The sequence below is a fragment of the Myiozetetes cayanensis genome, unplaced genomic scaffold, assembly GCF_022539395.1.
Source record: "Myiozetetes cayanensis isolate MyiCay16 unplaced genomic scaffold, myiCay2020 scf148, whole genome shotgun sequence".
Classification (NCBI taxonomy): Eukaryota; Metazoa; Chordata; class Aves; order Passeriformes; family Tyrannidae; genus Myiozetetes; species Myiozetetes cayanensis.
The window spans coordinates 66,138-92,273 of NW_026087137.1; the positions used below are offsets into that span (position 1 = coordinate 66,138).

Consider the following 26,136-nt stretch of genomic DNA (forward strand, 5'->3'; position numbering starts at 1 on the left):
GCGGGGGCCGGAGCGGGGCCGGTGAGAGCCGGGACGGGGGGGGGGGGGGGGGTCGATCCTAATCCCGACCCAGACGCTTAAAACCGGTTTTATCCCCTTAAACCGGGCTCTTTCCGGGATGGATATCCCAGAAATAACCGTGTTTCAGGTTGGGAAAGGCGTTATTCCCGTGGTTTCCTGAGGAAAATGTGATTTTTGGGGGGGGGAAAATTGCGTGTTTTGGGGGTTTTTTGCGTAAGGAAAAGGGTTTATTTGGGGATTTTAAGGAATAAGGTTGGGGGAAAAGGGTGTATTTTGGGATTTTAAGGAATAAGGTTGGGGAAAAGGGTGTATTTTGGGATTTTAAGGAATAAGGTTGGGGTTAAAGATAAAATAGTTTACTCTCGCGTTTTGAGGAATTAAATTGTTTATTTTTGTTTCTTTTTTTGATGAGGGAAACTGTTTATTCCTTGGTTTTGGTGCGGGAAATAAATAGTTTTGGGGTTTTTTTTTAAACGAAGAACGCGATTTATTCTTAGTTTTTGATGAGGGAAACGGTTTATTTTTGGCTTTTTTTCCCCGAGAGAAAAGGGTTTATTTGGGGCTTTTTGTTTGTGTGGTTTTCACGGGGAAAATAAGTTGTTCTTGGGGGTTTTGATGAGGAAAATGGTTTAATCTTGGGGGTTGATGAATAAAATAGTTTATTCCTGCGTTTTTTTGACGGGGAAAATTGTTTGGTTTTGTGGTTTTCGTGATAAAAGAGTGTTTATTTTTCTGCTTTTCACGAGGAAAAATGTTTATTTTAGTGTTTTTTGATGAGGGAAACAGTTTATTCCTGAGTTTTGGCGAGAAAAACGGTTTATTTTGGGGCTTTGGTGAGGAAAATAGTTGATTTGAACTCCCAGATTTTTCCTACTGGAATTCTGGAGGTTGAATTTAAATCCCGGATTTTTCCTACTGGAATTTTGGAGGTTGAATTTAAGTCCCGGATTTTTCCTGCTGGAATTTTGAAGGTTGAATTGAACTCCTGGATTTTCACCAGTGGAATTCCAACAGCTGAATTCAACTCCCAGATTCTTCCCCCAGGTTTTACCTCCTGGAATTCTGGGAGTTAAATCTCTCTCCCCAAATTTCCCTGGAAAAACCGAACGCCAAAATCTCCTCCCGATCCCAAACATTTTGCTTTTTTTTCCACGTATTTTTTTCCTCAAAGATGTGGATTTGGTACCTCGGGAGGTGTTTTTTCCATGGAATATTTGGAATATTCACGAGCTGTAACACAAACCAGGAATCCCCTTTCCAAGGAATTTTCCAAGGCAGAATCGATTCCTTTGCTGCCCTCCTGAGAGTAGGGAAAAAAAATCCTGGAATGCAATGAGGTTTTTCCCGCTGAACCGGTCGGATGAGCCGTGGGAGACACCTCATCCCTGGAATTATTCCTGTTCTCCTTGCCCAGGGCAGGTGTTGGAATGAGATGATCCATAAATTCCCTCCCAACCCATTCCATAATTCCCGGCTTCTCTTCCTGGGAGGGTTTAGGAGGGAAGGAAGAGCTGGATTTTTTCCCAGTGGATGCCCAGTGAGAGGCCAGGAGGAAACTGGTGGAATTCCACCCGTTTAGGTGGAATTCTGGCTCCCCATGAGGGCCTTTAAACCCCGGGAAAGTGGGATGAGCAGGAACGAGGCAACCCCGCTTAGCTGGAATTCTGGATCCCCACAAAACCCCGGGAAAGTGGGATGAGCAGGAACGAGGCAACCCCGCTTAGCTGGAATTCTGGATCCCCACAAAACCCCGGGAAAGTGGGATGAGCAGGAACGAGGTAACCCCGCTTAGGTGGAATTCTGGATCCCCACGAAACCCCGGGAAACTGGGATGAGCAGGAACGAGGCAACCCCGCTTAGGTGGAATTCTGGATCCCCCACGAAACCCCGGGAAAGTGGGATGAGCAGGAACGAGGCAACCCCGCTTAGCTGGAATTCTGGATCCCCACGAAACCCCGGGAAACTGGGATGAGCAGGGACGAGGCAATCCCGCTTAGGTGGAATTCTGGATCCCCACGAAACCCCGGGGAACTGGGATGAGCGGGAATGAATCCAGAATTCCGCTTAGGTGGAATTCTGGATCCCCACAAAACCCCGGGAAAGTGGGATGAGCAGGAACGAGGCAACCCCGCTTAGGTGGAAATCTGGATCCCCACGAAACCCGGGAAAGTGGGATGAGCAGGAACGAGGCAACCCCGCTTAGGTGGAATTCTGGATCCCCACGAAACCCCGGGAAAGTGGGATGAGCAGGGACGAGGCAACCCCGCTTAGGTGGAATTCTGGATCCCCACGAAACCCCGGGAAAGTGGGATGAGCAGGGACGAGGCAACCCCGCTTAGGTGGAATTCTGGATCCCCACGAAACCCCGGGAAAGTGGGATGAGCAGGAACGAGGCAATCCCGCTTAGGTGGAATTCTGGATCCCCACGAAACCCCGGGAAAGTGGGATGAGCGGGAATGAATCCAGAATTCCGCTTAGGTGGAATTCTGGATCCCCACGAAACCCCGGGAAAGTGGGATGAGCAGGAACGAGGCAACCCCGCTTAGCTGGAATTCTGGATCCCCCACGAAACCCCGGGAAAGTGGGATGAGCAGGAACGAGGCAACCCCGCTTAGGTGGAATTCTGGATCCCCACGAAACCCCGGGAAAAGGGAGCGGGGAGGATTCGGGATCTGCGGCGTCAGAGCCGGGCGAGGCTTTGAACCCCCGGCTTGGCGGGGCCGGGACCTCTCCCATCCCAACTCCCTCCGGAATTCCCGGGTGACTCCCTCTTTCTCCCACCCAGGAGAAGCCACCATGACCGCCCTCCCTCCTCCCTATCCAGCCGGGAATTGCTTTTACATCCTGACGGAGGGCTGTGCCTATGGAAGCAGCCACTTCCCGGCCGGCACCCTGTGCTGCTGCAGCGAGCGCAGCTACCTCTGGAATTTCTCCCGGGAATCGCCGCCTCCCACGCGCTTCCTGAGGGTCATCGTGCTGGATGACGGCTCCGGCGTCGCCGTGGACGTGGGAATCCTGCAGCCCCTGCGGGAAGAAGCCGCCGCCTTCCTGCTGGCCATCGGCAACCCCAAGGAACGCCTGAGCTGCTTCTTGGAGCGGCTGAGCTTGGAATTGGCGCTGGGAGCCTCTCCCGGCAGGAATGTGGTGGTGGAAGTGGACGGGAAGTTCTTCCCGGGGTGATCCGTTACGTGGGGAGCATTTACAAGCCCAGCTTGGCCCTGCTGGCCCCCGTGTTTTTCGGGGTGGAGTTGCAGGTAATGGGGGCGGGAAGGAAAATTCCGGGGGTTTTCCATGGGATTTGGGGGGGGGGTGACATCCCTTCTGGTTTCCAGGGAGAGGGGGAAAACAGAGGGAGAAGCAACAAGCACCAAGTTATTCCAGTGCAGGTGGAACTCTGGGATCTCCCTGCCTGGAGAAATTCCCTGTTTTTCCATCATATTTTTGAGTGTGACTTCCCTTTCCATTTCCAGGGAGAGGGGGAAAACAGAGGGAGAAGTGATGGATCCCATCACGGCACCAAGTTCTCCCAGTGCAGGAGGAACTCTGGGATCTCCCTACCAGGGGAAATTCCCTGGTTTTCCATCATATTTTTGAGTCTGACATCCCTTTCCATTTCCAGGGAGAGGGGGAAAACAGAGGGAGAAGTGATGGATCCCATCCTGACACCGAGTTCTTCCATTGCAGGTGGAACTCTGGGATCTCCCTTCCAAGGAAATTCCCTGGTTTTCCATCATATTTTTGAGTGTGACTTCCCTTTCCATTTTCAGGGAGAGGGGGAAAACAGAGGGAGAAGTGACAGATCCCATCCTGGCACTGCGTTCTCCCATTGCAGGTGGAACTCTGGGATCTCCCTTCCAAGGAAATTCCTTGTTTTCCATGAGATTTCTGTGTGTGTGACATCCCTTTCCCTTTTCAGGGAAAGGGGGAAAACGGAAAGGGGGAAAACAGAGGGGGAAGTGATGGATCCCATCACGGCACCGAGTTCTCCCAGTGCAGGAGGAACTCGGGGATCTTCCTTCCAAGGAAATTCCCTGGTTTTCCATCATATTTTTGAGTGTGACATCCCTTTCCCTTTTCAGGGAGAGGGGGAAAACAGAGGGAGAAGTTATGGATCCCATCAAGGCACTGAGTTCTCCCAGTGCAGGTGGAACTCTGGGATCTCCCTGCCAGAGGAACTTCCTTGGTTTTCCATGAGATTTCTGTGTGTGTCATCCCTTCTTGTTTCCAGGGAGAGGGGGAAAACAGAGGGAGAAGTGACAGATCCCATCAAGGCACTGAGTTCTCCCAGTGCAGGTGGAACTCTGGGATCTTCCTTCCTGGAGAAATTCCCTGGTTTTCCATCATATTTTTGAGTCTGACATCCCTTTCCATTTTCAGGGAAAGGGGGAAAACAGGGAGAAGTGACAGATCCCATCCTGGCACTGAGTTCTCCCAGTGCAGAAGGAACTCTGGGATCTCCCTGCCTGGAGAAATTCCCTGTTTTTCCATCATATTTTTGAGTCTGACATCCCTTTCCATTTTCAGGGAGAGGGGGAAAACAGAGGGAGAAACAACAGATCCCATCCCAGCACTGAGTTCTCCCAGTGCAGGTGGAACTCTGGGATCTCCCTGCCAGTGGAAATTCTCTGATTTTCCATCCTATTTTTGAGTGTGACATCCCTTTCCATTTCCAGGGAGAGGGGGAAAACAGAGGGAGAAGTGACAGATCCCATCCCAGCACTGAGTTCTCCCAGTGCAGAAGGAACTGTGGGATCTCCCTGCCAGGGGAAATTCCCTGGTTTTCCATCATATTTTTGAGTCTGACATCCCTTTCCATTTTCAGGGAAAGGGGGAAAACAGAGGGAGAAGTGATGGATCCCATCAAGGCACCAAGTTCTTCCATTGCAGGTGGAACTGTGGGATGTCCCTTCCAAGGAAATTCCTTGTTTTCCATGATATTTCTGTGTGTGTGACATCCCTTCTTGTTTCCAGGGAGAGGGGGAAAACAGAGGGAGAAGTGACAGATCCCATCCTGACACTGAGTTCTTCCAGTGCAGAAGGAACTCTGGGATCTCCCTGCCAGGAAAAATTCCCTGATTTTCCATCATATTTTTGAGTGTGACATCCCTCCTTGTTTCCAGGGAGAGGGGGAAAACAGGGGGAGAAGTGATGGATCCCATCAAGGCACCAAGTTCTTCCATTGCAGGTGGAACTGTGGGATGTCCCTTCCAAGGAAATTCCTTGTTTTCCATCATATTTTTGAGTGTGACATCCCTTTCCATTTCCAGGGAGAGGGGGAAAACAGAGGGGGAAGTGATGGATCCCATCCTGGCACTGAGTTCTCCCATTGCAGGTGGAACTGTGGGATCTCCCTTCCAAGGAAATTCCCTGGTTTTCCATCATATTTTTGAGTGTGACATCCCTTTCCATTTTCAGGGAGAGGGGGAAAACAGAGGGAGAAGTGATGGATCCCATCAAGGCACTGAGTTCTCCCAGTGCAGGAGGAACTCTGGGATCTTCCTGCCTGGAGAAATTCCCTGTTTTTCCATCATATTTTTGAGTCTGACATCCCTTTCGCTTTTCAGGGAGAGGAAGAAAACAGGGAGAGGGGGAAAACAGAGGGAGAAGTGACAGATCCCATCAAGGCACTGAGTTCTCCCAGTGCAGAAGGAACTCTGGGATCTCCCTGCCTGGGGAAATTTCCTGTTTTTCCATCATATTTTTGAGTGTGACATCCCTTTCCATTTTCAGGGAGAGGGGGAAAACAGAGGGAGAAGTGATGGATCCCATCAAGGCACTGAGTTCTCCCAGTGCAGGAGGAACTCTGGGATCTCCCAGCCAGGGGAAATTCCCTGTTTTCCCATGATATTTCTGTGTGTGTGTCATCCCTCCTTGTTTCCAGGGAGAGGGGGAAAACAGAGGGAGAAGTGACGGATCCCATCCTAGCACTGAGTTCTCCCATTGCAGGAGGAACTCTGGGATCTCCCTGCCTGGAGAAATTCCCTGGTTTTCCATCATATTTTGGAGTGTGACATCCCTTTCCATTTCCAGGGAGAGGGGGAAAACAGAGGGAGAAGTGATGGATCCCATCCTGGCACCAAGTTCAAGTGCAGGAGGAACTGTGGGATCTCCCTTCCAAGGAAATTCCTTGGTTTTCCATGATATTTCTGTGTGTGTGACATCCTTTTCCCTTTTCAGGGAAAGGGGGAAAACAGGGAGAGGGGGAAAACAGAGGGAGAAGCGACAGATCCCATCCCAGTACTGAGTTCTCCCGGTGCAGAAGGAACTCTGGGATCTCTCTGCCAGGGGAAATTCCTTGTTTTTCCATGATATTTCTGTGTGTGTGTCATCCCTTCTTGTTTCCAGGGAAAGGGGGAAAACAGAGGGAGAAGTGACAGATCCCATCCTGGCACTGAGTTCTCCCAGTGCAAAAGAAACTCTAGGATTTCCCTTCCAAGGAAATTCCTTGTTTTCTGTGATATTTCTGTGTGTGTGTCATTCCTTCTTGTTTCCAGGGAGAGGGGGAAACACAGGGAGAAGTGATGGATCCCATCAAGGCACTGAGTTCTCCCAGTGCAGGTGGAACTCTGGGATCTCCCTGCCAGGAAAAATTCCCTGTTTTTCCATCATATTTTTGAGTGTGACATCCCTTTCCATTTCCAGGGGAGGGGGAAAACAGAGGGAGAAGTGACAGATCCCATCCTGGCACTGAGTTCTCCCAGTGCAGAAGGAACTCTGGGATTTCCCTGCCAGGAAAAATTCCCTGTTTTCCCATGATATTTCTGTGTGTGTGACATCCCTTCTTGTTTCCAGGGAAAGGGGGAAAACAGAGGGAGAAGTGACAGATCCCATCCTGGCACTGAGTTCTCCCAGTGCAGGAGGAACTCTGGGATCTTCCTGCCAGGGGAAATTCCCTGATTTTCCATCATATTTTTGAGTCTGACATCCCTTTCCATTTTCAGGGAGAGGGGGAAAACAGAGGGAGAAGTGATGGATCCCATCCTGACACTGAGTTCTCCCAGTGCAGAAGGAACTCGGGGATCTCCCTGCCAGGGGAAATTCCCTGTTTTTCCATCATATTTGTGTGTGTGACATCCCTCCTTGTTTCCAGGGAGAGGGGGAAAACAGAGGGAGAAGTGACAGATCCCATCCTGGCACTGAGTTCTCCCAGTGCAGGAGGAACTCTGGGATCTTCCTGCCAGGGGAAATTCCCTGGTTTTCCATCATATTTTTGAGTGTGACATCCCTTTCTCTTTTCAGGGAGAGGGGGAAAACCGAGGGAGAAACGACGGCTCCTACCACGGCACCGAGTTCTTCCAGTGCCGCCGGAACTGCGGGATCTTCCTGCCCTTCAACAAAATCCAATTCAATCCCGGCCCGGGCGGGAATTCCGGGAATGCCGAGCCAAGCGAGGTCACGGAAGAGGCGGCTCCGGTGAAGGTGGGAGATGCAGTCAGTTTTTTTGTGGATGAAATCCCGACCAAGGGAATCGCCATGGCCGTTTTCCGGGAAGGGAGCCGATGGTTCGTCAAAGTTTGTCCGGTAGTAGCGGCTTTTCCAGGTTTTTTTTTTGTGGGAATGGTGGGAAAAGGGATTTAAAATATTTATTCTTAAAATTAAATAAAATTTAAAATTTAAAATTTAAAATTTAAAATTTAAATTAAAATTTAAATTTAAAATTTAAAATTTAAATTTAAAATTTAAAAATTAAAATTTAAAATTTAAAATTTAAATTTAAATTTAAAATTTAAATTTTTAAAATTTTTATTTTTAAATTTTAAAATTTAAATTTTTAAAATTTAATTTTAAATTTTTATTTTTAAATTTTAAAATTTAAATTTTTAAAATTTAATTTTAAATTTTTATTTTTAAAATTTAAAATTTAAATTTTAAAATTTAATTTTAAATTTTTGATTTTTTAAATTTTAAAATTTAAATTTTTAAAATTTAATTTTAAATTTTTAAAATTTATTTTTAATTTTTTTATTTTTAAGTTATAAAATTTAAATTTTTAAACTTTAATTTTAAATTTTTGATTTTTTAAATTTTAAAATTTTAAAATTTCAAATTCAATTTTAAAGCTGAAAATGCAATATTAGAAGTATGAGAGTGTTAAGTGAATGTTAAGGCGTGTTAAGATATTACAATATCAAATATTGAAATATTTCATTCGAAAGAAATGAAGGAATATTAAAAGTATTTAAAGTATTGGAATAGTAAATAAAAATTAATAAAATTTTAAAATATTTCAAATATCAAAATATATTAAAATTTTAAAATATTCAAAATATCAAAAATATATTAAAATATTAAAATTTAAAAATATTAAAAATATCAAAAATATATTAAAATGTATGAAAATATTAAAATGTCAAAATATATTAAAATATCAAAATGTATTAAAATATTTAAAATATGAAAGTATTCAAACTATAAAAATGTATTAAAATGTTAAAAAATATGAAAAGTATTAAAGATATTAAGGAAAATGTTAAATATCAAAAATATCAAAAACGTTAAAATATTAAATATAAAAATATTTAAAATGTTAAAATATTTTAATATAAAAATATTAAAGGTACTGAGTAAAATATTATATAATCATAAATATTTAAATCATTGAAATAGTAAAAATAAAATATTAAAAATATCTGAATATTTTAAAATATTGAGATATTAAATAAAATGTTATATACGAACAAATATTAGATCATTAATAAATATTAAAATAAATATTAAATAAATAATAAATATTAAAATAATAAAACATTAATAAATAATAAAACAAAATAATAAAGCTATTAAAATATTTAAAAATAAAAACGATGGAAAATACTAAAATATTAAAAATATTTTTTAAAAAATTCCCTCCAATTCCGGATTTTTCCCTCTCCTTTCAGGAAGAAGAAGGAACGACCGACATTTTCAGGGAAATCCCGATGGATTCTGTTGTGAAGGAAACTTTGCCAAGTAGGTGGAGCATCCTTGGGCCATTCCAGAGGGAATTTGGTCTCCTGAGGAGCTGCAAACCCAATAAAAACTGACCTGATGGGGATTTATGGAACAAAATTCCCGAGTTCCAGGCAGAATTCCTTGGGTGAGGCAGCTGAAGGTGAATCCCAGGAAAAATTTCCTCAGGGAAGAGGTTTGGATTTAGTGGGAGAGGGAGCAGGAGCCTCATCCCGGTGGGAAAAGCGCAGGTGGGATCGCTGGGAAAGGCAAGGAATTGATGGAATCTCCCCCTTGCCACCAAAAATGATTGGAATCTTCGCCGGTTCATCTCACTAAAGGCAGAAAAATTTGGGAATGACCCCATTCCAGGAGTTTGGGAAGGGCTGGATTAGCTACGAGGCCGGAAAACAGGGAGCGGGGTCATTCCTTGGCCACCCACTGGGAATGACACCTTGTGCTCGTCTGTGTGGCCTGGAATTCCAGAATAAACCTGGAATTAGGTGAGATCCGGGGGTTCCATCCCATTTGGGATCGGAATTCCCGCCTCACCTGGAGTTCTGTTTATCCATCAGGTTCATTCCCATCCTTCGACTCCACCGTGGGTTTGGAAACCCCAAATCCGGTGAAAGCAGAGGCCAAGGAAAGCACTGAGGAGGAGGAAGGTGGGAATTCCCAGCTGGAAGTGAATTCCATGGTGCAAATCACCTTGGACAAGGGGAGCCAAGTGTCGGGAATCATCCGCTGGGTGGGATTCCTGCCCCAGATTCCGGATAAAATGGCTGGAGTTGAGCTGGTGAGGAGCAGGTTTGGGATCTACAGGTCCATTGAGGGGCTGGGAAGGTTTGGGAAGGTTTGGGAAGGTTTGGGAAGGTTTGGGAAGGGAAGGGAAGGGAAGGGAAGGGAAGGGAAGGAAAGGAATGGGAAGGGAATGGAAGGGAAGGAAGGGAAGGGAAGGAAGGAAGGTTTGAGGAATGGTTTGGGAAGGGAATGGAATGGGAAGGTTTGGGAAGGAAATGTCTGGGAATGGAAGAAAGGGAAGGTATTGGGAAGGTTTGGGAAGGTTTGGGGAAGTGTTTGGGAGTTTTAGGAAGGTTTGGAAGGGAAGGTTTAGGAATGGAAGGTTTGGGAAGGTTCTGGGAAGGAAGTATTTGGGAAGATCTGGGAATGGTCTGGAAGGTCTGGGAATGAACAATGGAATGGGAATATCTGGGAATGGTCTGAAGGGCCAATGAAGGAAGGAAGGAATGGAAAGTGGAAGGGAATGGAAGTAATGGCAGGATAGGAATGAATGAATGTGAAGGTTTGGGAAGGGATGGGAATGGTCATCTAGAATGATTTAGAATGGAATCTGGGAATGAATTGGAATGTGAATGTGAATATCTGGGAATGAATGGAATGAATGAATGGAAATATCTAGGAATGAATAGGAATGATCTGAGTGGAATGAATGGAATGGAATGGAATATCTGGGGAATAGTCTAATGGGAATGATTGAATGGAATGTGAATGAATGGGAATGAATGAATGGAATGAATGGAATGGGAATGGAATGGGGAATGGAATGAATGGGAATGTCTGGGAGAATGAATAATGAATGAATGAATGGAATGGAATGAGTCTGGAGGAATGGGAATGGGAATGGGAATGAATAGGGAATGGTCTGGGGAATGGAAATGAATGAATGGAAGGTCTGGGAATGGAATGGACTGGGAATGAATGGAATAAGGCCTGGGAATAGTCAATGGGAATGGAATGGACTGGGAATGAATGAGGAATGAAGGAAGGAATGGTAATGGGAATAGTGTTGAGGAATGAGGATTTGGGAAGGTCTGAGGAATGGTAATGAAGGAATGTCTGAAGGAATGGGAAGGAAGGAATGGAGAATGGAAGGAAGGAATGGGAAGGAATGGGAAGGAAGGGAATGAATGAAGGAAGGAAGGAAGGAAGGAAGGAAGGAAGGAATGGGAAGGAAGGTAAGGAAGGAAGGAAGGAATGGGAAGGAAGGAAGGGAAGGAAGGAAGGAAGGAAGGAAGGAAGGAAGGAAGGGAAGGAAGGAAGGAAGGAAGGAAGGAAGGAAGGAATGAAGGAATGGGAAGGAAGGAATGGAATGGAAGGAAGGAAGGTCTAGGGAAGGAAGGAATGAAGGGAATGAATGAAGGAAGGAATTGGGAAGGAAGTGAAGGAAGGAAGGAAGGAAGGAAGGAAGGAAGGAAGGAAGGAAGGAAGGAAGGAAGGAAGGAATGAAGGAAGGAAGGAAGGAAGGAATGGGAAGGAAGGAAGGAAGGAATGGGAAGGAATAGTCTGAAGGAAGGAAGGAAGGAAGGAATAGAAGGAAGGAAGGAAGGAAGGAAGGAAGGAATGAGGAAGGTTTAGGAAGGAAGGGAAGGAAGGAAGGAAGGAAGGAAGGAAGGAAGGAAGGAAGGAAGGAAGGAAGGAATGAAGGAAGGAAGGAAGGAAGGAAGGAAGGAAGGAAGGAATGGAAGGAAGGAAGGAATAGGAAGGAAGGAAGGAAGGAAGGAAGGAAGGTAAGGAAGGAAGGAAGGAAGGAAGGGAAGGAAGGAAGGAAGGGAAGGAAGGAAGGAAGGAAGGAAGGATAGGAAGGAAGGAAGGAATGAAGGAAGGAAGGAAGGAAGGAAGGAAGGAAGGAAGGAAGGAAGGAAGGAAAGGCTGAAGGAAGGAAGGAAGGAAGGAAGGAAGGAAGGAAGATGAAGGAAGGAATGGGAAGGAATAGGATAGGAAGCTGAAGGGAAGGAATGGGAAGGAAGGAAGGAAGGAAGGAAGGAAGGAAGGAAGGAAGGAAGGATAAGGAAGGAAGGAAGGAAGGGAAGGAAGGAAGGAAGGAAGGAAGGAAGGAAGGAAGGAAGGCTGAAGGAAGGAAGGATAGGAAGGAAGGAATAGATGAAGGAAGGAAGGCTGAAGGAAGGAAGGAAGGAAGGAAGGAAGGAAGGAAGGAAGGAAGGAAGGAAGGAAGGAAGGAAGGAAGGAAGGAAGGAAGGAAGGAAGGAAGGAAGGAAGGAAGGAAGGAAGGAAGGAAGGAAGGAAGGAAGGAAGGATAGGAAGGAAGGAAGGAAGGAAGGAAGGAAGGAAGGGAAGGAAGGAAGGAAGGAAGGAAGGAAGGAAGGAAGGAAGGAAGGGAAGGAAGGAAGGAAGGAAGGAAGGAAGGAAGGAAGGAAGGAAGGAATAGGCTGGAAGGAAGGAAGGAAGGAAGGAAGGAAGGAAGGATGAAGGAAGGAAGGAAGGAAGGAAGGAAGGAAGGAAGGAAGGAAGGAAGGAAGGAAGGAAGGAAGGAAGGAAGGAAGGAAGGAAGGGTGGAAGGAAGGAAGGAAGGAAGGAAGGAAGGGAAGGAAGGAAGGAAGGAAGGAAGGTTGAAGGAAGGAAGGAAGGATAGGAAGGAAGGAAGGTTAAGGAAGGAAGGAATGGAAGGAAGGAAGGAAGGAAGGAAGGAAGGAAGGAAGGGAAGGAAGGAAGGAAGGAAGGGAAGGAAGGAAGGAATGGGAAGGAAGGAAGGAAGGAAGGGAAGGAAGGAAGGGAAGGAAGGAAGGAAGGAAGGAAGGAAGGAAGGAAGGAAGGAATGGAAGGAAGGAAGGAAGGGAAGGAAGGAATGAAGGAAGGAAGGTTGGGAAGGGAAGGAAGGGAAGGAAGGAAGGGAAGGAAGGGAAGGAAGGGAAGGGAAGGAAGGAAGGAAGGGAAGGAAGGAAGGGAAGGGAAGGGAAGGAAGGGAAGGGAGGAGCTGGGAAGGGAAGGGAAGGTTTGGGAAGGTTTGGGAAGGTTTGGGAAGGGAAGGAAGGTTTGGGAAGGGAAGGAAGGGAAGGGAAGGGAAGGGAAGGGAAGGGAAGGGAAGGGAAGGGAAGGGAAGGGAAGGGAAGGGAAGGGAAGGGAAGGAAGGGAAGGGAAGGGAAGGAAGGGAAGGGAAGGGAAGGGAAGGGAAGGGAAGGGAAGGGAAGGGAAGGGAGCTGGGAAGGGAGCTGGGAAGGGTCTGGAAAACCAGGAAGAGGGAGCTGAAGGAGGGAGGGCTCATCCTGGAGAAAAGAGGGATCGGGGTGGGGAATCCAAGGGATCCAAACAGGAGGGTGGAGCCAGGTGGGATCGGGATCACTCCCAGGGAACAGGGACAGGACAGGAGGAAACGACCTCAAGTTGCACCAGGAGAGGTTTAGGTGGGATATTGGGAAAATTCCCAATTCCTGGAAAGGGTTGGGAAGCACTGGAAGGGGTGGAATCCCCATCCCTGGAGGGATTTGACATCCCTGTGGATGTGACACCTTGAGGGGAGGGACAATTTAGTGGTGGCCTTGGCTGGGCTGGCTGCTCTTCAGAGCTCTTTTCCAACTCCTTGATCCCATAAATCCCGTTTTTCCTGGATGCTCTTCCCCCCTCCCCCCCCCAGGATGAAGACAAGGGGGTCACTGGGGGCGAGTGGTTGGGCAAGTCCTACTTCCACTGCGCCCCCAAACGCGGCCTCTTCGTCAGGCTCAACTCCTGCCAGCCCGACAGGCGCTTCCAGAGCTTTCCCAGCGCCCTCCTGGATCACGGTAAGTCCTCTGGGAAGCAGGAAAATTGGGAAGAGACTCCCTGTGGAGAAGCCTGGAGGGCAACCTTGAGGTCTTTCGAGTGCTGGGCTCTGGTGGTGCCTCTGCCCCACCACACCCTCGGCCCTGCCGGGTTCAGGGTGGGACTCCCAACATCTCAGGGGTCTTTTCCCACCTAAAAAAATTCCATAGGGAACATCCCACCAGCGTGAGAGGGATTCAGGAAACAGGGAGAGACGGGATTGAGAAGCCAGCTGGGAACCTTAAACTCAGCTTAGGCTTCTGGAGCACCAGGGAAGGTTCTGAGGTGACCCCGAGGAGGTCGGTGGGGACTTCATGGAATTTTTTTTGCCCTGCAGGAGAACAGGAAGCTCTTCCCGAGGCTCCTCCCGGGAGTTTTCCCCCCCTGAGGGACGAGGCGGCCGTGCGTGTCCTGAGGGGGCCCATGAGGGGCATCCAAGGCCACTGCAATTCCTGCTACATGGATGCAGCTCTCTTCAGGTGAGGAAACTGATGGAATGAGGGGTTTTTGTTTTTTTTTAAGCCCTGAATTGCAGCATTTCCCTGGATTTCCACCCCGCCTGGAAGTTCAGCAGGTGTGGATGGAGCAGACGGAGCAGACGGAGCCCCGAGGATGCTTTTTTTTTTTCCCAGCTCAATTCCCAAACCTGGAAGGCTCCCCAGCCCTGAGGAACTCCTGTCCTGGTGTGTCTCCTCCTCCAGGCTGCTGAGAGCTCCCAGTTTTCCGGACTTGGACATTGCTGGCTCTGTTCCCTGGAAGTCCTGGCTGGAATCCTTTCCAAGAGCCCACCCAGGAGGCTCCAGCTCGGAGAGGAAAAGACTCGGTGGTGCCTTTCCCTGAGCAGTTTTGGCTGCCAAGTAGGAGATTCCCTTCTCCCTGAGCTGTTCCCTGGCTTTCTCCCAGCGTCCATTCCACCAGCTGTGCCGTCCCTCACCTCCCTGTCATTCCATGCATGGAATCTCGAGCATCCAAACCATCGACTGTTCACCATCCGCCACCATCTTTTGGTTCCATCTGCTGCTTCCCAATCCATGGGGATTAAACCCATCCCCCCTCTCTTTTCCACAGCCTCTTCTCCTGCACCTCCGTGCTGGACTCCATGCTCTTCATGCCCTTCCCGCTGTGTGGCAGGAATGTCCAGGGAATTCTGCGGGATGAGATTGTTAATCCCCTCCGGAGGTGAGTTTCTGGGAAATGCCGGGATTTTTTCCGCCTGCCTTCCATCCATTCCTTCTCTGCTGCCCTGCAGGTGGCACCGAGGGAAAGGGATTTTCCTCCCAGCCACATCCCACGGGAGAAGGGGGGGAATGGTTTCCCACTGCCAGAGAGGAGGTTTAGGTGGGATATTGGGAAGAAATTCCTCCCCTGGAAGGGTTGGAATGGCATTCCCAGAGAAGCTGTGGCTGCCCCATCCCTGGAAGTGCCCAAGGCCAGGTTGGACAGGGCTTGGAGCAACCTGGGATAGTGGGAGATGTCCCTGCCCATGGCAAGGGGTTGGAATTCAACAATCCCTCCCAACCCAAACCATTCCGTGATCCTGGGATGGTTCTTCCAGTCGTTCCTTCCCTTGGAATGTGAGGCTGTCCCAGCTCCTTCCAGGAGAGTCTCCTGCTCTGAAGGAACCTCGGGAGCTGCACTTCCCAGGAAAAGGGAAAAACAGGGATTCCTGGGTTTCCAACCCCCTCTGGGTGGAACCCTGGATCGATGAAGCAACAGCTTTGCCTTCATCAGCAGTTATCCCAAAGAATTCCAGGCTGGATGAGGAGAGACCATCCACATTCCAGAGCCTCAAGGTGCTCCAGGAGAGCTGGAGAGGGAATTGGGATGAGGGATGGAGGGGGACAGCACACAGGGAATGGTTTTAAACTACCAGATGAGGGGGTTAGATGGGATTCCATGATTGGATCATTCCCTGAGGGAGGATGGAGCTGGATGTCATTCCAGGAGCGGATTTGTCCGGGCCAGCAGCGTGATGCACCTCCGGGAGCAGCTCACGGACAAGGGACAATGTTCCAGCTTCACCAACGCTGAGAAAGGTCAGGAGACCCCTCTGGAGCTTTTCCAGGCCTGCTTCCCTGGGTTTTTGCCTCATCCAGGCACCAGCTGACCACTTAATTTGGGTTTTTTTTTTCCCGGGAATGTGCTTTAAGGAGCTGGTCGTTTGTAGGTCAGAATTCCCACGGAAAATGTTTTCAGCTTTTAAAACTTTCTGTGTCCCCTTCCGGAGCCTAAAGGGGCTCCAGGAGAGCTGGAGAGGGATTTGGGATGAGGGATGGAGGGACAGGAGGCAGGGAATGGGATTGAACAGGCAGAGGGTGGGGTTAGGGGGGATATTGGGAAGGAATTCCTGGCTGGGAGGGTGAGGAGGGACTGGGCTGGAATTCCCAGAGAAGCTGTGGCTGCTCCATCCCTGGAAGTGTCCAAGGCCAGGTTGGATCAACCTGGGATAGTGGGAGGTGTCCCTGCCCATGGAAAGGGGGTTGGAACTGGATGATCTTTGTGGTTCCTTCCCACCCAAACCATTCCAGGATTCCAGGATCTGAAGGCTCACCTGCATTTTCCGGGCTCCCCTTGGCATTTGTGCCTTATCCAAGTGCTCTCAGCCTTTATCCCCGTTGCCCCCATCACCTAGAAACGAAATTCCAGCTTCCTGGAATGTTGGCTGGGGTTTCCCTGGCAGCTTTTGGCTCCATCCCCTTTTTCCCTCCCCTTCCAGATCCCGAGGAGTTCCTCAACCTCATCATGCAGCAGATCCTGGGAATGGAGCCACTCCTGAAACTCCAGTGAGTTTGCACAGCTGAGGGATGTGATTCCCTAATTTTCCACCTCACATTCCCTGCAGGGGTGGGAATGGAGGGGTCACTTTTCCCTTTCCATGGAGCTTTTTGGGAATGCAGCTCCGAGTTCTGTGCAGCTCCTTCTGCTGCTCCTGAAGAGCTGCCTGTGATCCTGATGGTTGGGATCTTCCCATCCAGGGAAAATTAAACAACCAAAGCACTTCTGAGCTCTCCCTGGAAGGGAAAATCGGGATAAAATAACTCCCTGCCGTGGGAAAATCGGGATAAAATCCTCTTGGGGAGAGCCGAGGAGGGGTTTGAGGGCAGGGCCAGCAGGATCCGGATTTTTCCCTTTGGATAAATCTGGGATGTGGCCAGGCTGCCGAGCTGGCTCCAATCCCAGAGCCTCTCCAGTGATCCCAGGACTCCACAAAGTGGGATGAGGGTTTTGATCCCAAAACTGAGGGATGTGTTGGGAGCACAGGAGGGGATTTTGTTGGATTTCTGGGCTCTCAGCAGCTCCCCTGCCCGGGCTCATCCCATGGAAATCCTCCCCCTGATGGATGTGGAGGACTTGTGGGATCTCTGATGGAACAGGGATGGAGATGTCAATGGATCTCCCATCGGAGCAGCTGTGGCTTCAAAGCCACTCCCAATAATTCCTTGTCATATTTATAGGCAGGAATTTTCCCCACACAGGAACGGGAATTTGGGGCTACAGTGGGGACTGTGAGGCTGCAAATCCTACTTCTCCCTTTTTTCCCATGGCACAAACGTGGGATTCCCAGGTGGAAAAAGCCACCCAACGGCCCCCTGGAGCTCCGATGGGAGAATCCCTACGGAATCTCCGGTGGTTGTGGATCCACCTCACCCCTCCCACCTGTTCCCTGCAGGTCAGGGGGCCGGGAGCAGGATTGTTACTGCTACCAGATATTCCTGGAGCAGCAGGAGGATCTGGTGGTTCCCAACGTGCAGCAGTTGGTGGAACGTTCCTTCCTGGCCTCGGATCTGAAGCTGGTGGAGGTGAGTCCGTGCCCTCCGCTTCCCGAAAAAACCACGGAGCTCCCGTGCTGTCCAGCCCTGAATCCGAGCCTGGCTTGGGAAAACGGGCTCAGCTTTCCCCCTTTTCCCTTTTTATCCCACAGCAGGAAATCTTCATTCCCAAATTTAGAGGAGAACCTTCCAGCTCTGGCTCTTCCCACTCCTTTTTTTTTTTTTTTTTTCTGTGTTTTCCCTTTTTTTTTGGTTTTTTTCCCCCAGATCCCATCCTGCTTCATCATCCAAATGCCCCGTTTCGGGAAGGAATACAAAATGTTCAGCAAGATCCTCCCTTCCCTGGAGCTGGATATAACAGACCTGCTGCTGGACAGTGAGTCGGGAGTGACGGGCTGGGAACTCTCGGGATGAGGGGTGGGAAAGAATTCCCGGCTGGATTTGGGGGTGGGAATGTGGAGAAGTCCCAGCCCTTCTGGTGGCCCCACTGCAGGTCCCAGGGAATGCTGCCTGTGTGGAGATGTGGCCACCTTGGAGTGCCTGGAATGTTTCAAGGATGGGGTGTTCTCAGCCACGGGGCTCAAGCAGTTCTGCAGCTCCTGCTCCAGACAGGTATTTTCCAGGGATGCTCCTGGAATTCCCGCTCGGGATGGGGGTTGGAATCTCCCAGAATTCCCCTGGATGTCGGGCACAGAGCCTCTTCCCTCCTGGGAGTTGTTCCCACAGGGAATGAACCCTCTGCTTACACAGAGCCTGAGGAATCGTGGAATCCTAAAATCATGGAATGGTTTGGGTTGGGAGGGATCTTAAAAATCATGGAATTCCAACCCCCTGCCATGGGCAGGGACACCTCCCACTGTCCCAGGTTGCTCCAAGCCCAATCCAACCTGGCCTTGGACACTTCCAGGAATGGGACATCCACAGCTTGTCTGGGCAACCTATTCCATAAAACCCCACAAATCCCAACCTATTCCATAAAGCCCCACAAATCCCAACCTATTCCATAAAACCTCACAAATCCCAACCTATTCCATAAAACCTCACAAATCCCAACCTATTCCATAAAACCTCACAAATCCCAACCTATTCCATAAAACCTCACAAATCCCAACCTATTCCTTAAAAAATCTCTAATCCTGCACAAATTGGGTGCTGATCCCTCCCCCTGAGCATTCCCACAACTTCTCAGGGGGGGACAGGCTCCACTTCCAGCTTCTTCCTGCCAGGCTGTTGCCACAACAGCATTCCCAGCCATCCAGGAGTCAGATAATTTGGGAATAAACTGGGAATCTGACCCCTGTCCCCTCTTCCAGGGTTAATTCGTCCCCCCTCATCAATCCCAACTTCTCCCCTCCCTCAGGATCATTCCCATCATCTCCCTCAGGATGATTCCCATCCCATCCCTCAGGATCTTTCCCATTCCCTCCCTCAGCATCATTCCCATCATCTCTTCAGGATCATTCCCATCCCTTCCTCAGGATCATTCCCATTCCCTCCCTCAGCATCATTCCCCCCCTTCCCTCAGCACCATTCCCACCCCTTGGGATCACTCCCATTCCCTTCCTCAGGATCATTCCCATCATCTCTTCAGGATCATTCCCACCCCTTCCTCAGCATCATTCTCACCTCTCCCTCAGCACCATTCCCATCCCCTCAGCACCATTCCCACCCCTTCCTCAGCACCATTCCCATCCTCAGTATCATTCCCATCCCTCCCTCAGCATCATTCCCATCTCCCTCAGCATCATTCCCATCCTCAGGACAATTCCCCCCTTCCCTCAGCATCATTCCTATCCCTCCCTCAGCATCATTCCCATCCCTCCCTCAGGATCATTCTCATCCCCTCAGGATCATTCCTGTCCCCTCCCTCAGGATCATTCCCATCCCTCCCTCAGCATCATTCCTATCTTCTCCCTCGGGATCATTCCCATCATCTCTCTCAGCACCATTCCCATCCCCTCAGCACCATTCCCACCCCTCAGCACCAATCCCATCCCCTCAGCACCATTCCCACCCCTCAGCACCATTCCCACCCCCTCAGCACCATTCCCATCCCCTCAGCACCATTCCCACCCCTCAGCACCATCCCCACCCCTCAGCACCATTCCCATCCCTTCAGCACTCATTCCCATCCCTCAGCACCATTCCCATCCCTCAGCATCATTCCCATCCCCTCAGCACCATTCCCATCCCTCAGCATTCCCATCTCCCATTCCCACCCTCAGCATTCCCATCCCTCAGCACCATTCCATCCCTCAGCACCATTCCCATCCCTCAGCACCATTCCCATCCCTCCTCAGCACCATTCCACCTCACCATTCCCCTCAGCACCATTCCCACCTCACCATTCCACCCTCAGCACCATTCCCACCCCTCAGCACCATTCCCACCTCAGCACCATTCCATCCCTCAGCATCATTCCCACCCTCAGCACCATTCCCATCCCCTCAGCACCATTCCCATCCCTCAGCACCATTCCCATCCCCTCAGCACCATTCCCATCCCCTCAACATCATTCCCATCCCCTCAGCACCATTCCCACCCCTCAGCACCATTCCCATCCCCTCAGCACCAATCCCATCCTCAGACCATTCCCCCCTCCCTCAGGATCATTCCCATCCCTCCCTCATCATCATTCCCATCCCCTCAGGATCATTCCCACTCCTCCCTCAGCACCATTCCCATCTGCTCAGGATCATTCCCATGCCCTCAGCATCATTCCCACCCCTCAGCATCATTCCCATCCCTCTAGCATCATTCCCATCCCCTCAGCACCATTCCCATCTCCTCAGGATCATTCCTGTCATCTCCCTCAGGATCATTCCCATCCCCTCAGCATCATTCCCATCCCCTTAGCACCAATCCCATCCCCTCAGCACCATTCCCATCTCCTCCCTCAGCACCATTCCCATCCCTCAGCACCATTCCCACCCCTCAGCACCATTCCCACCCCTCAGCACCATTCCCATCCCTCAGCACCATTCCCATCCCTCAGCACCATTCCCATCCCCTCAGCACCATTCCCATCCCCTCAGCACCATTCCCATCCTCCCTCAGCACCATTCCCATCCCTCAGCACCATTCCCCCCCTCCCTCAGGATCATTCCCATCCCCTCAGCACCATTCCCATCCCTCCCTCAGCACCATTCCCATCCCTCCCTCAGCATTCCCATCCCTCCAGCATCATTCCCATCCCTCAGCACCATTCCCATCCCCTCAGCACCATTCCCATCCCCTCAGGATCATTCCCACCTCCCTCAGGATCATTTCCATCCCTCCCTCAGGATCATTCCCATCATCTCCTCAGGATCATTCCCATCCTCCTCAGCACCATTCCCATCCCTCAGCACCATTCCCATCCCCTCAGCACCATTCCCATCCCCTCAGCACCATTCCCATCCCCTCAGCACCATTCCCACCTCAGCACCATTCCCACCCTCCACCATCCCATCCTCAGGACCATTCCCCCTCCCTCAGGATCATTCCCATCCCTCCCTCAGCATCATTCCATCCCCCTCAGCATCATTCCCATCCCCTCAGCACCATTCCCATCCTCCTCAGGATCATTCCCACCTCCCTCAGGATCATTCCCATCCCTCCCTCAGGATCATTCCTTCATCTCCCTCAGGATCATTCCCATCCCTCCCTCAGCATCATTCCCATCACCTCCCTCAGCATCATTTCCATCATCTCTCTCAGGATCATTCCCATCATCTCCCTCAGCATCATTCCCACCTCCCTCAGCACCATTCCCATCCCTCAGGATCATTCCCACCCCTCCCTCAGGATCATTCCATCCCCTCAGCACCATTCCCATCCCTCAGGATCATTCCCACTCCCTCAGCACCATTCCACCATCCCTCAGCACCATTCCCATCTCCCTCAGCATCATTCCCATCCCCCTCAGGATCATTCCCATCCCTCCCTCAGCATCATTCCCATCCCCCTCAGGATCATTCCCATCCCCTCCCTCAGCATCATTCCCATCCCTCCCTCAGCACCATTCCCATCCTCCTCAGCACCATTCCCATCCCCTCAGCACCATTCCCATCCCTCCCTCAGCACCATTCCCATCCCCTCAGCATCATTCCCATCCCTCAGCACCATTCCCATCCCCCTCAGCACCATTCCACCCCTCAGCACCATTCCCATCCCCTCCTCAGCACCATTCCCACCCCTCAGCACCATTCCCATCCCTCAGCACCATTCCCATCCCCTCAGCACCATTCCCATCCCTTCCTCAGCACCATTCCCATCCCTCCCTCAGCACCATTCCCATCCCTCATCACCATTCCCATCCCTCAGCACCATTCCCATCCCTCAGCACCATTCCCACCTCCTCAGGATCATTCCCACCCCTCCCTCAGGATCATTCCCATTCCCTCCCTCAGGATCATTTCCATCATCTCCTCAGGATCATTCCCATTCCCTCCCTCAGCACCATTCCCATTCCTTCCTCAGCACCATTCCCACCCCTCCCTCAGCACCATTCCCACCCTCCCTCAGCACCATTCCCATCCCCTCAGCACCATTCCCACCCCTCAGCACCATTCCCATCCCCTCAGCACCATTCCCATCCTCAGGACCATTCCCACCCCTCCCTCAGCATCATTCCCATTCCCTCTCTCAGCATCATTCCCATCCCTCCCTCAGCACCATTCCCATTCCCTCAGCAGCATTCCCATCCTCTCAGGATCATTCCCACCCCTTCCTCAGCATCATTCCCATCCCTTCCTCAGGATCATTCCTGTCATCTCCCTCAGGATCATTCCCTTCACTTCCTTGGGATCATTCCCATCATCTCCCTCAGCATCATTTCCATTCTCTCTTCAGGTTCATTCCCATCCCTTCCCTCAGGATCATTCCCACCCTTCCTCAGCACCATTCCCACCCCTCAGGACCATTCCCATCCCTCCTCAGGATCATTCCCATTCCCTCCCTCAGGACCATTTCCATCATCTCCTCAGGATCATTCCCATTCCCTCCCTCAGCACCATTCCCACCCCTTCCTCAGCACCATTCCCACCCCTCCCTCAGCATCATTCCCATCCCCTCAGGATCATTCCCATCCCTCCCTCAGGATCATTCCCATCCCTCCCTCAGGATCATTCCTGTCCCCTCAGGATCATTCCTGTCCCCTCCCTCAGGGTCATTCCCATCCCTCCTTTAACATCATTCCCATCATCTCCCTCAGGATCATTCCCATCCCTCCCTCAGGATCATTCCCATCCCCTCAGGATCATTCCCATCCCTCCCTCAGCACCATTCCCACCCCTCAGCACCATTCCCACCCCTCAGCACCATTCCCACCCCTCCCTCAGCACCGTTCCCATCCCTCAGCACCATTCCCATCCTCAGCACCATTCCCACCCCTTCCTCAGCACCATTCCCATCCCTCAGCACCATTCCCATCTCCTCAGTACCATTCCCATCCCTCAGCACCATTCCCATCTCCCTCAGCACCGTTCCCACCCCCTCAGCACCATTCCCACCCCTCAGCACCATTCCCATCCCCTCAGCACCATTCCCACCACTCAGCACCATTCCCATCCCCTCAGCCCCAATCCCATCCCCTCAGCACCATTCCCACCCCTTCCTCAGCACCATTCCCATCCCTTCCTCAGGATCATTCCTGTCATCTCCCTCAGGATCATTCCCATCCCCTCAGCAGCATTCCCATCCCCTCAGCATCATTCCCATCCCTCCCTCAGGATCATTCCCATCCCTCCCTCAGGATCATTCCTATCCCTCCCTCAGCACCATTCCCATCATCTCCCTCAGGATCATTCCCATCGTCTCCCTCTGCATCATTCCCATTCCCTCCCTCAGGATAATTTCCATCATCTCTTCAGGATCATTGCAATTCCCTCCCTCAGGATCATTCCCACCCCTCCCTCAGTATCATTCCCACCCCTTCCTCAGCACCATTCCCATCCCCTCAGCACCATTCCCATCCTCAGGATCATTCCCATCTCCTCCCTCAGCACCATTCCCACCCCTCAGCACCATTCCCATCCCCTCAGCACCATTCCCACCCCTCCCTCAGCACCATTCCCACCTCTTCCTCAGCACCATTCCCATCCCCCTCAGCACCATTCCCATCCCCCTCAGCACCATTCCCATCTCCCTCAGCACCATTCCCATCCCCTCAGGATCATTCCCATCCTTCCTCAGCATCATTCCCATCCCCTCCTTAGGATCATTCCTGTCATCTCCCTCAGGATCATTCCCTTCACTCCCTTGGGATCATTCCCATCATCTCCCTCAGCATCATTTCCATTATCTCTTCAGGTTCATTCCCATCCATCCCTTCCCTCAGCACCATTCCCATCCCCTCAGCACCATTCCCACCCCTCAGCACCATTCCCACCCCTCAGCACCATTCCCACCCCTCAGGCTCATCCCCCCCTCCCCCAGGTTCACTCCCACCCGGGACGCTCGGGTCACCGCCCTGCTGGGCTGCGGCTCCCCGCGGAATTCCGGCTCTGGAAGGGGGGCGGATCCCTCGGGAGCGGCTGGAGCTGTTCGCGGTGCTGTGCATCGACACCAGTCACTACGTGGCCTTCGTGCGCTACGGCCCCGGCCCCCAGCACTGGATGTTCTTCGACAGCATGGCCGACCGGCACGGTGAGCCCCGGGAATCTGGGAATTCCCTCGGGAATCTGGGAATTCCCTGCCCGCTTCAGTTCCTGCTGCTGCTCACAAAGAGCTGCCCTGGGATGCTGCCTGTTGGGATCTTCCCATCCAGGGAAAATTAAACAAGCAAAGCACTTCTGAGCTCTCCCTGGAAGGGGAAAATCGGGATGAAATAACTCCCTGCCGTGGGAAAATCGGGATAAAATCCTCGTCACGTTCTCGGGGAGAGCCGAGGAGGGGTTTGAGGGCAGGGCCAGCAGGATCCGGATTGATCCCTTTGGATAAATTTGGGATGTGGCCAGGCTGCTGAGCTGGCTCCGATCCCAGAGCCTCTCCAGCAGGGATGTGATCCCAGGACTCCACAAAGCAGGATGAGGGTTTTGATCCCAAAACTGAGGGATGTGTTGGGAGCACAGGAGGGAATTGTTGGATTTCTGGGCTCGGAGTACAGAGGGAGTTCAGTCTCTCCCTGGATCTTGCTCCCACTGAATTAGATCCCAGAGAAAAGTGGGAGTTATTCCAGGTTATTCCATCTGTGGCCAGGCCATAATGGGAGTTATTCCAGGTGATTCCATCCCTGGATACGTTCAAACAAGTCCACCTTTTCCCTCCGAAATTCCATGTCCAGTTTAATCTCTGGATCTTGCTCCCTTTGAATTAGATTCCAGGGAAAAGTGGGAGTTATTCCAGGTGATTCCATCCATGGCCAAGCCAAGGTGGGAGTTCTTCCAGGAGAGGTGGGAATTCTTCCAGGAGCTTCTATCTCTGGATACCTTCAAACAAGTCCACCTTTTCCCTCTGAAATTCCATGTCCAGTTTAGTCTCTCTCTGGATCTTACTCCCACTGAATTAGATTCCAGGGAAGAGTGGGAGTGATTCCAGGGAAAAGTGGGAGTTATTCCAGGTGATTCCATCCCTGACCAGGCCAAGGTGGGAATTATTCCAGGTGATTCCATCCATGGCCAGGCCTAGGTGGGAATTATTCCAGGTGATTCCATCCCTGGATACGTTCAAACAAGTCCACCTTTTCCCTCTGAAATTCCATGTCCAGGTTAGTCTCTCTCTGGATCTTGCTCCCATTGAATTAGATTCCAGGGAAAAGTGGGAGTTATTCCAGGTGATTCCATCCATGGCCAGGCCAAGGTGGGAGTTATTCCAGGTGATTCCATCCATGGCCAGGCCAAGGTGGGAATTATTCCAGATGATTCCATCCCTGACCAGGCCAAGGTGGGAATTATTCCAGGTGATTCCATCCATGGCCAGGCCAAGGTGGGAGTTATTCCAGGTGATTCCATCCCTGGCCAGGCCAAGGTGGGAGTTATTCCAGGTGATTCCATCCACGGCCAGACCAAGGTGGGAATTATTCCAGGTGATTCCATCCCTGGCCAGGCCAAGGTGGGAATTATTCCAGGTGCTTCCATCCTCTGGCTATGTTCAAACACAGGGATTTAATCCCAGTCCCAGCCGGGCATGGATTGTTCTCCTGTTCCTTCCCGCTTTGTTCCTATCATGGAATGGTTTGGGTTGGAAGGGAATTTTGAAGGTCACGGAATTCCAACCCCCTTTCCACTGGCAGGGACACCTCCTGCTATCCCAGGTTGCTCCAACCCGGCCTTGGACACTTCCAGGGATGGGGCAGCCACAGGAATTCCAGCCCAGCCCCTCCTCACCCTCCCAGCCAGGAATTCCATCCCAATATCCCACCCAACCCTGGGAAACCATTCCCTGTGTGCTGTCCCTCCCCCCCTCATCCCAATTCCCCCTCCAGCTCCCCTGGAACCCCTTCAGACCCTGGAACGTGGATGTTCTCCCCTCCTCCCACCTCTTCCCGTGCCTTTGGGAAGCAAAAGCACGCCGGGATCTCATCCCTGGGGATCTGAGCTTGGCTCTTCCCTCCTTTTTTCCACTCCAGGCGGCGAGAGCGGCTTCAACATCCCGGCGGTGTCGCTGTGTCCCGAGGTCGCCAAATACCTGGAATTGCCCCTGGCTGAGCTGGCCCTGGAGCAGCCCCGGGAGATGGAGGGAGTGGCCAAGAGGCTCTTCTGTGATGCCTACATGTACCTGTTCCAGAGCCGGAAAATGGCTCTCTACAAGTGACACTGGCCTCGGAAATCCGGGAAAAATCCTGCGGGCGGGAAGAGCCGAGCGCGGACGCTCCCGAGCGCTCCCGGTGTATCCCGCAATCCATGGGGTTGGCAGATCCAGGCTCTGCCCCGTGGTGGTTGAG

At 50.9% G+C, this 26,136-nt stretch overlaps 1 protein-coding gene across 1 annotated transcript; it reads left to right on the forward strand.

Moving 5' to 3' along the window:
• LOC126637179 (ubiquitin carboxyl-terminal hydrolase CYLD-like) lies at nt 1-26,136 on the forward strand. The gene is given in 17 exon segments (XM_050310173.1): nt 1-21; nt 2,807-3,196; nt 3,199-3,275; nt 7,261-7,542; nt 8,901-8,970; nt 9,525-9,745; nt 13,340-13,484; nt 13,841-13,982; nt 14,572-14,682; nt 15,448-15,539; nt 16,220-16,286; nt 17,174-17,303; nt 17,541-17,649; nt 17,767-17,885; nt 23,691-23,757; nt 23,760-23,900; nt 25,822-26,136. Coding segments are annotated over 16 exon segments (2,337 nt in total). The 5' UTR covers nt 1-21; nt 2,807-2,817; the 3' UTR covers nt 26,007-26,136.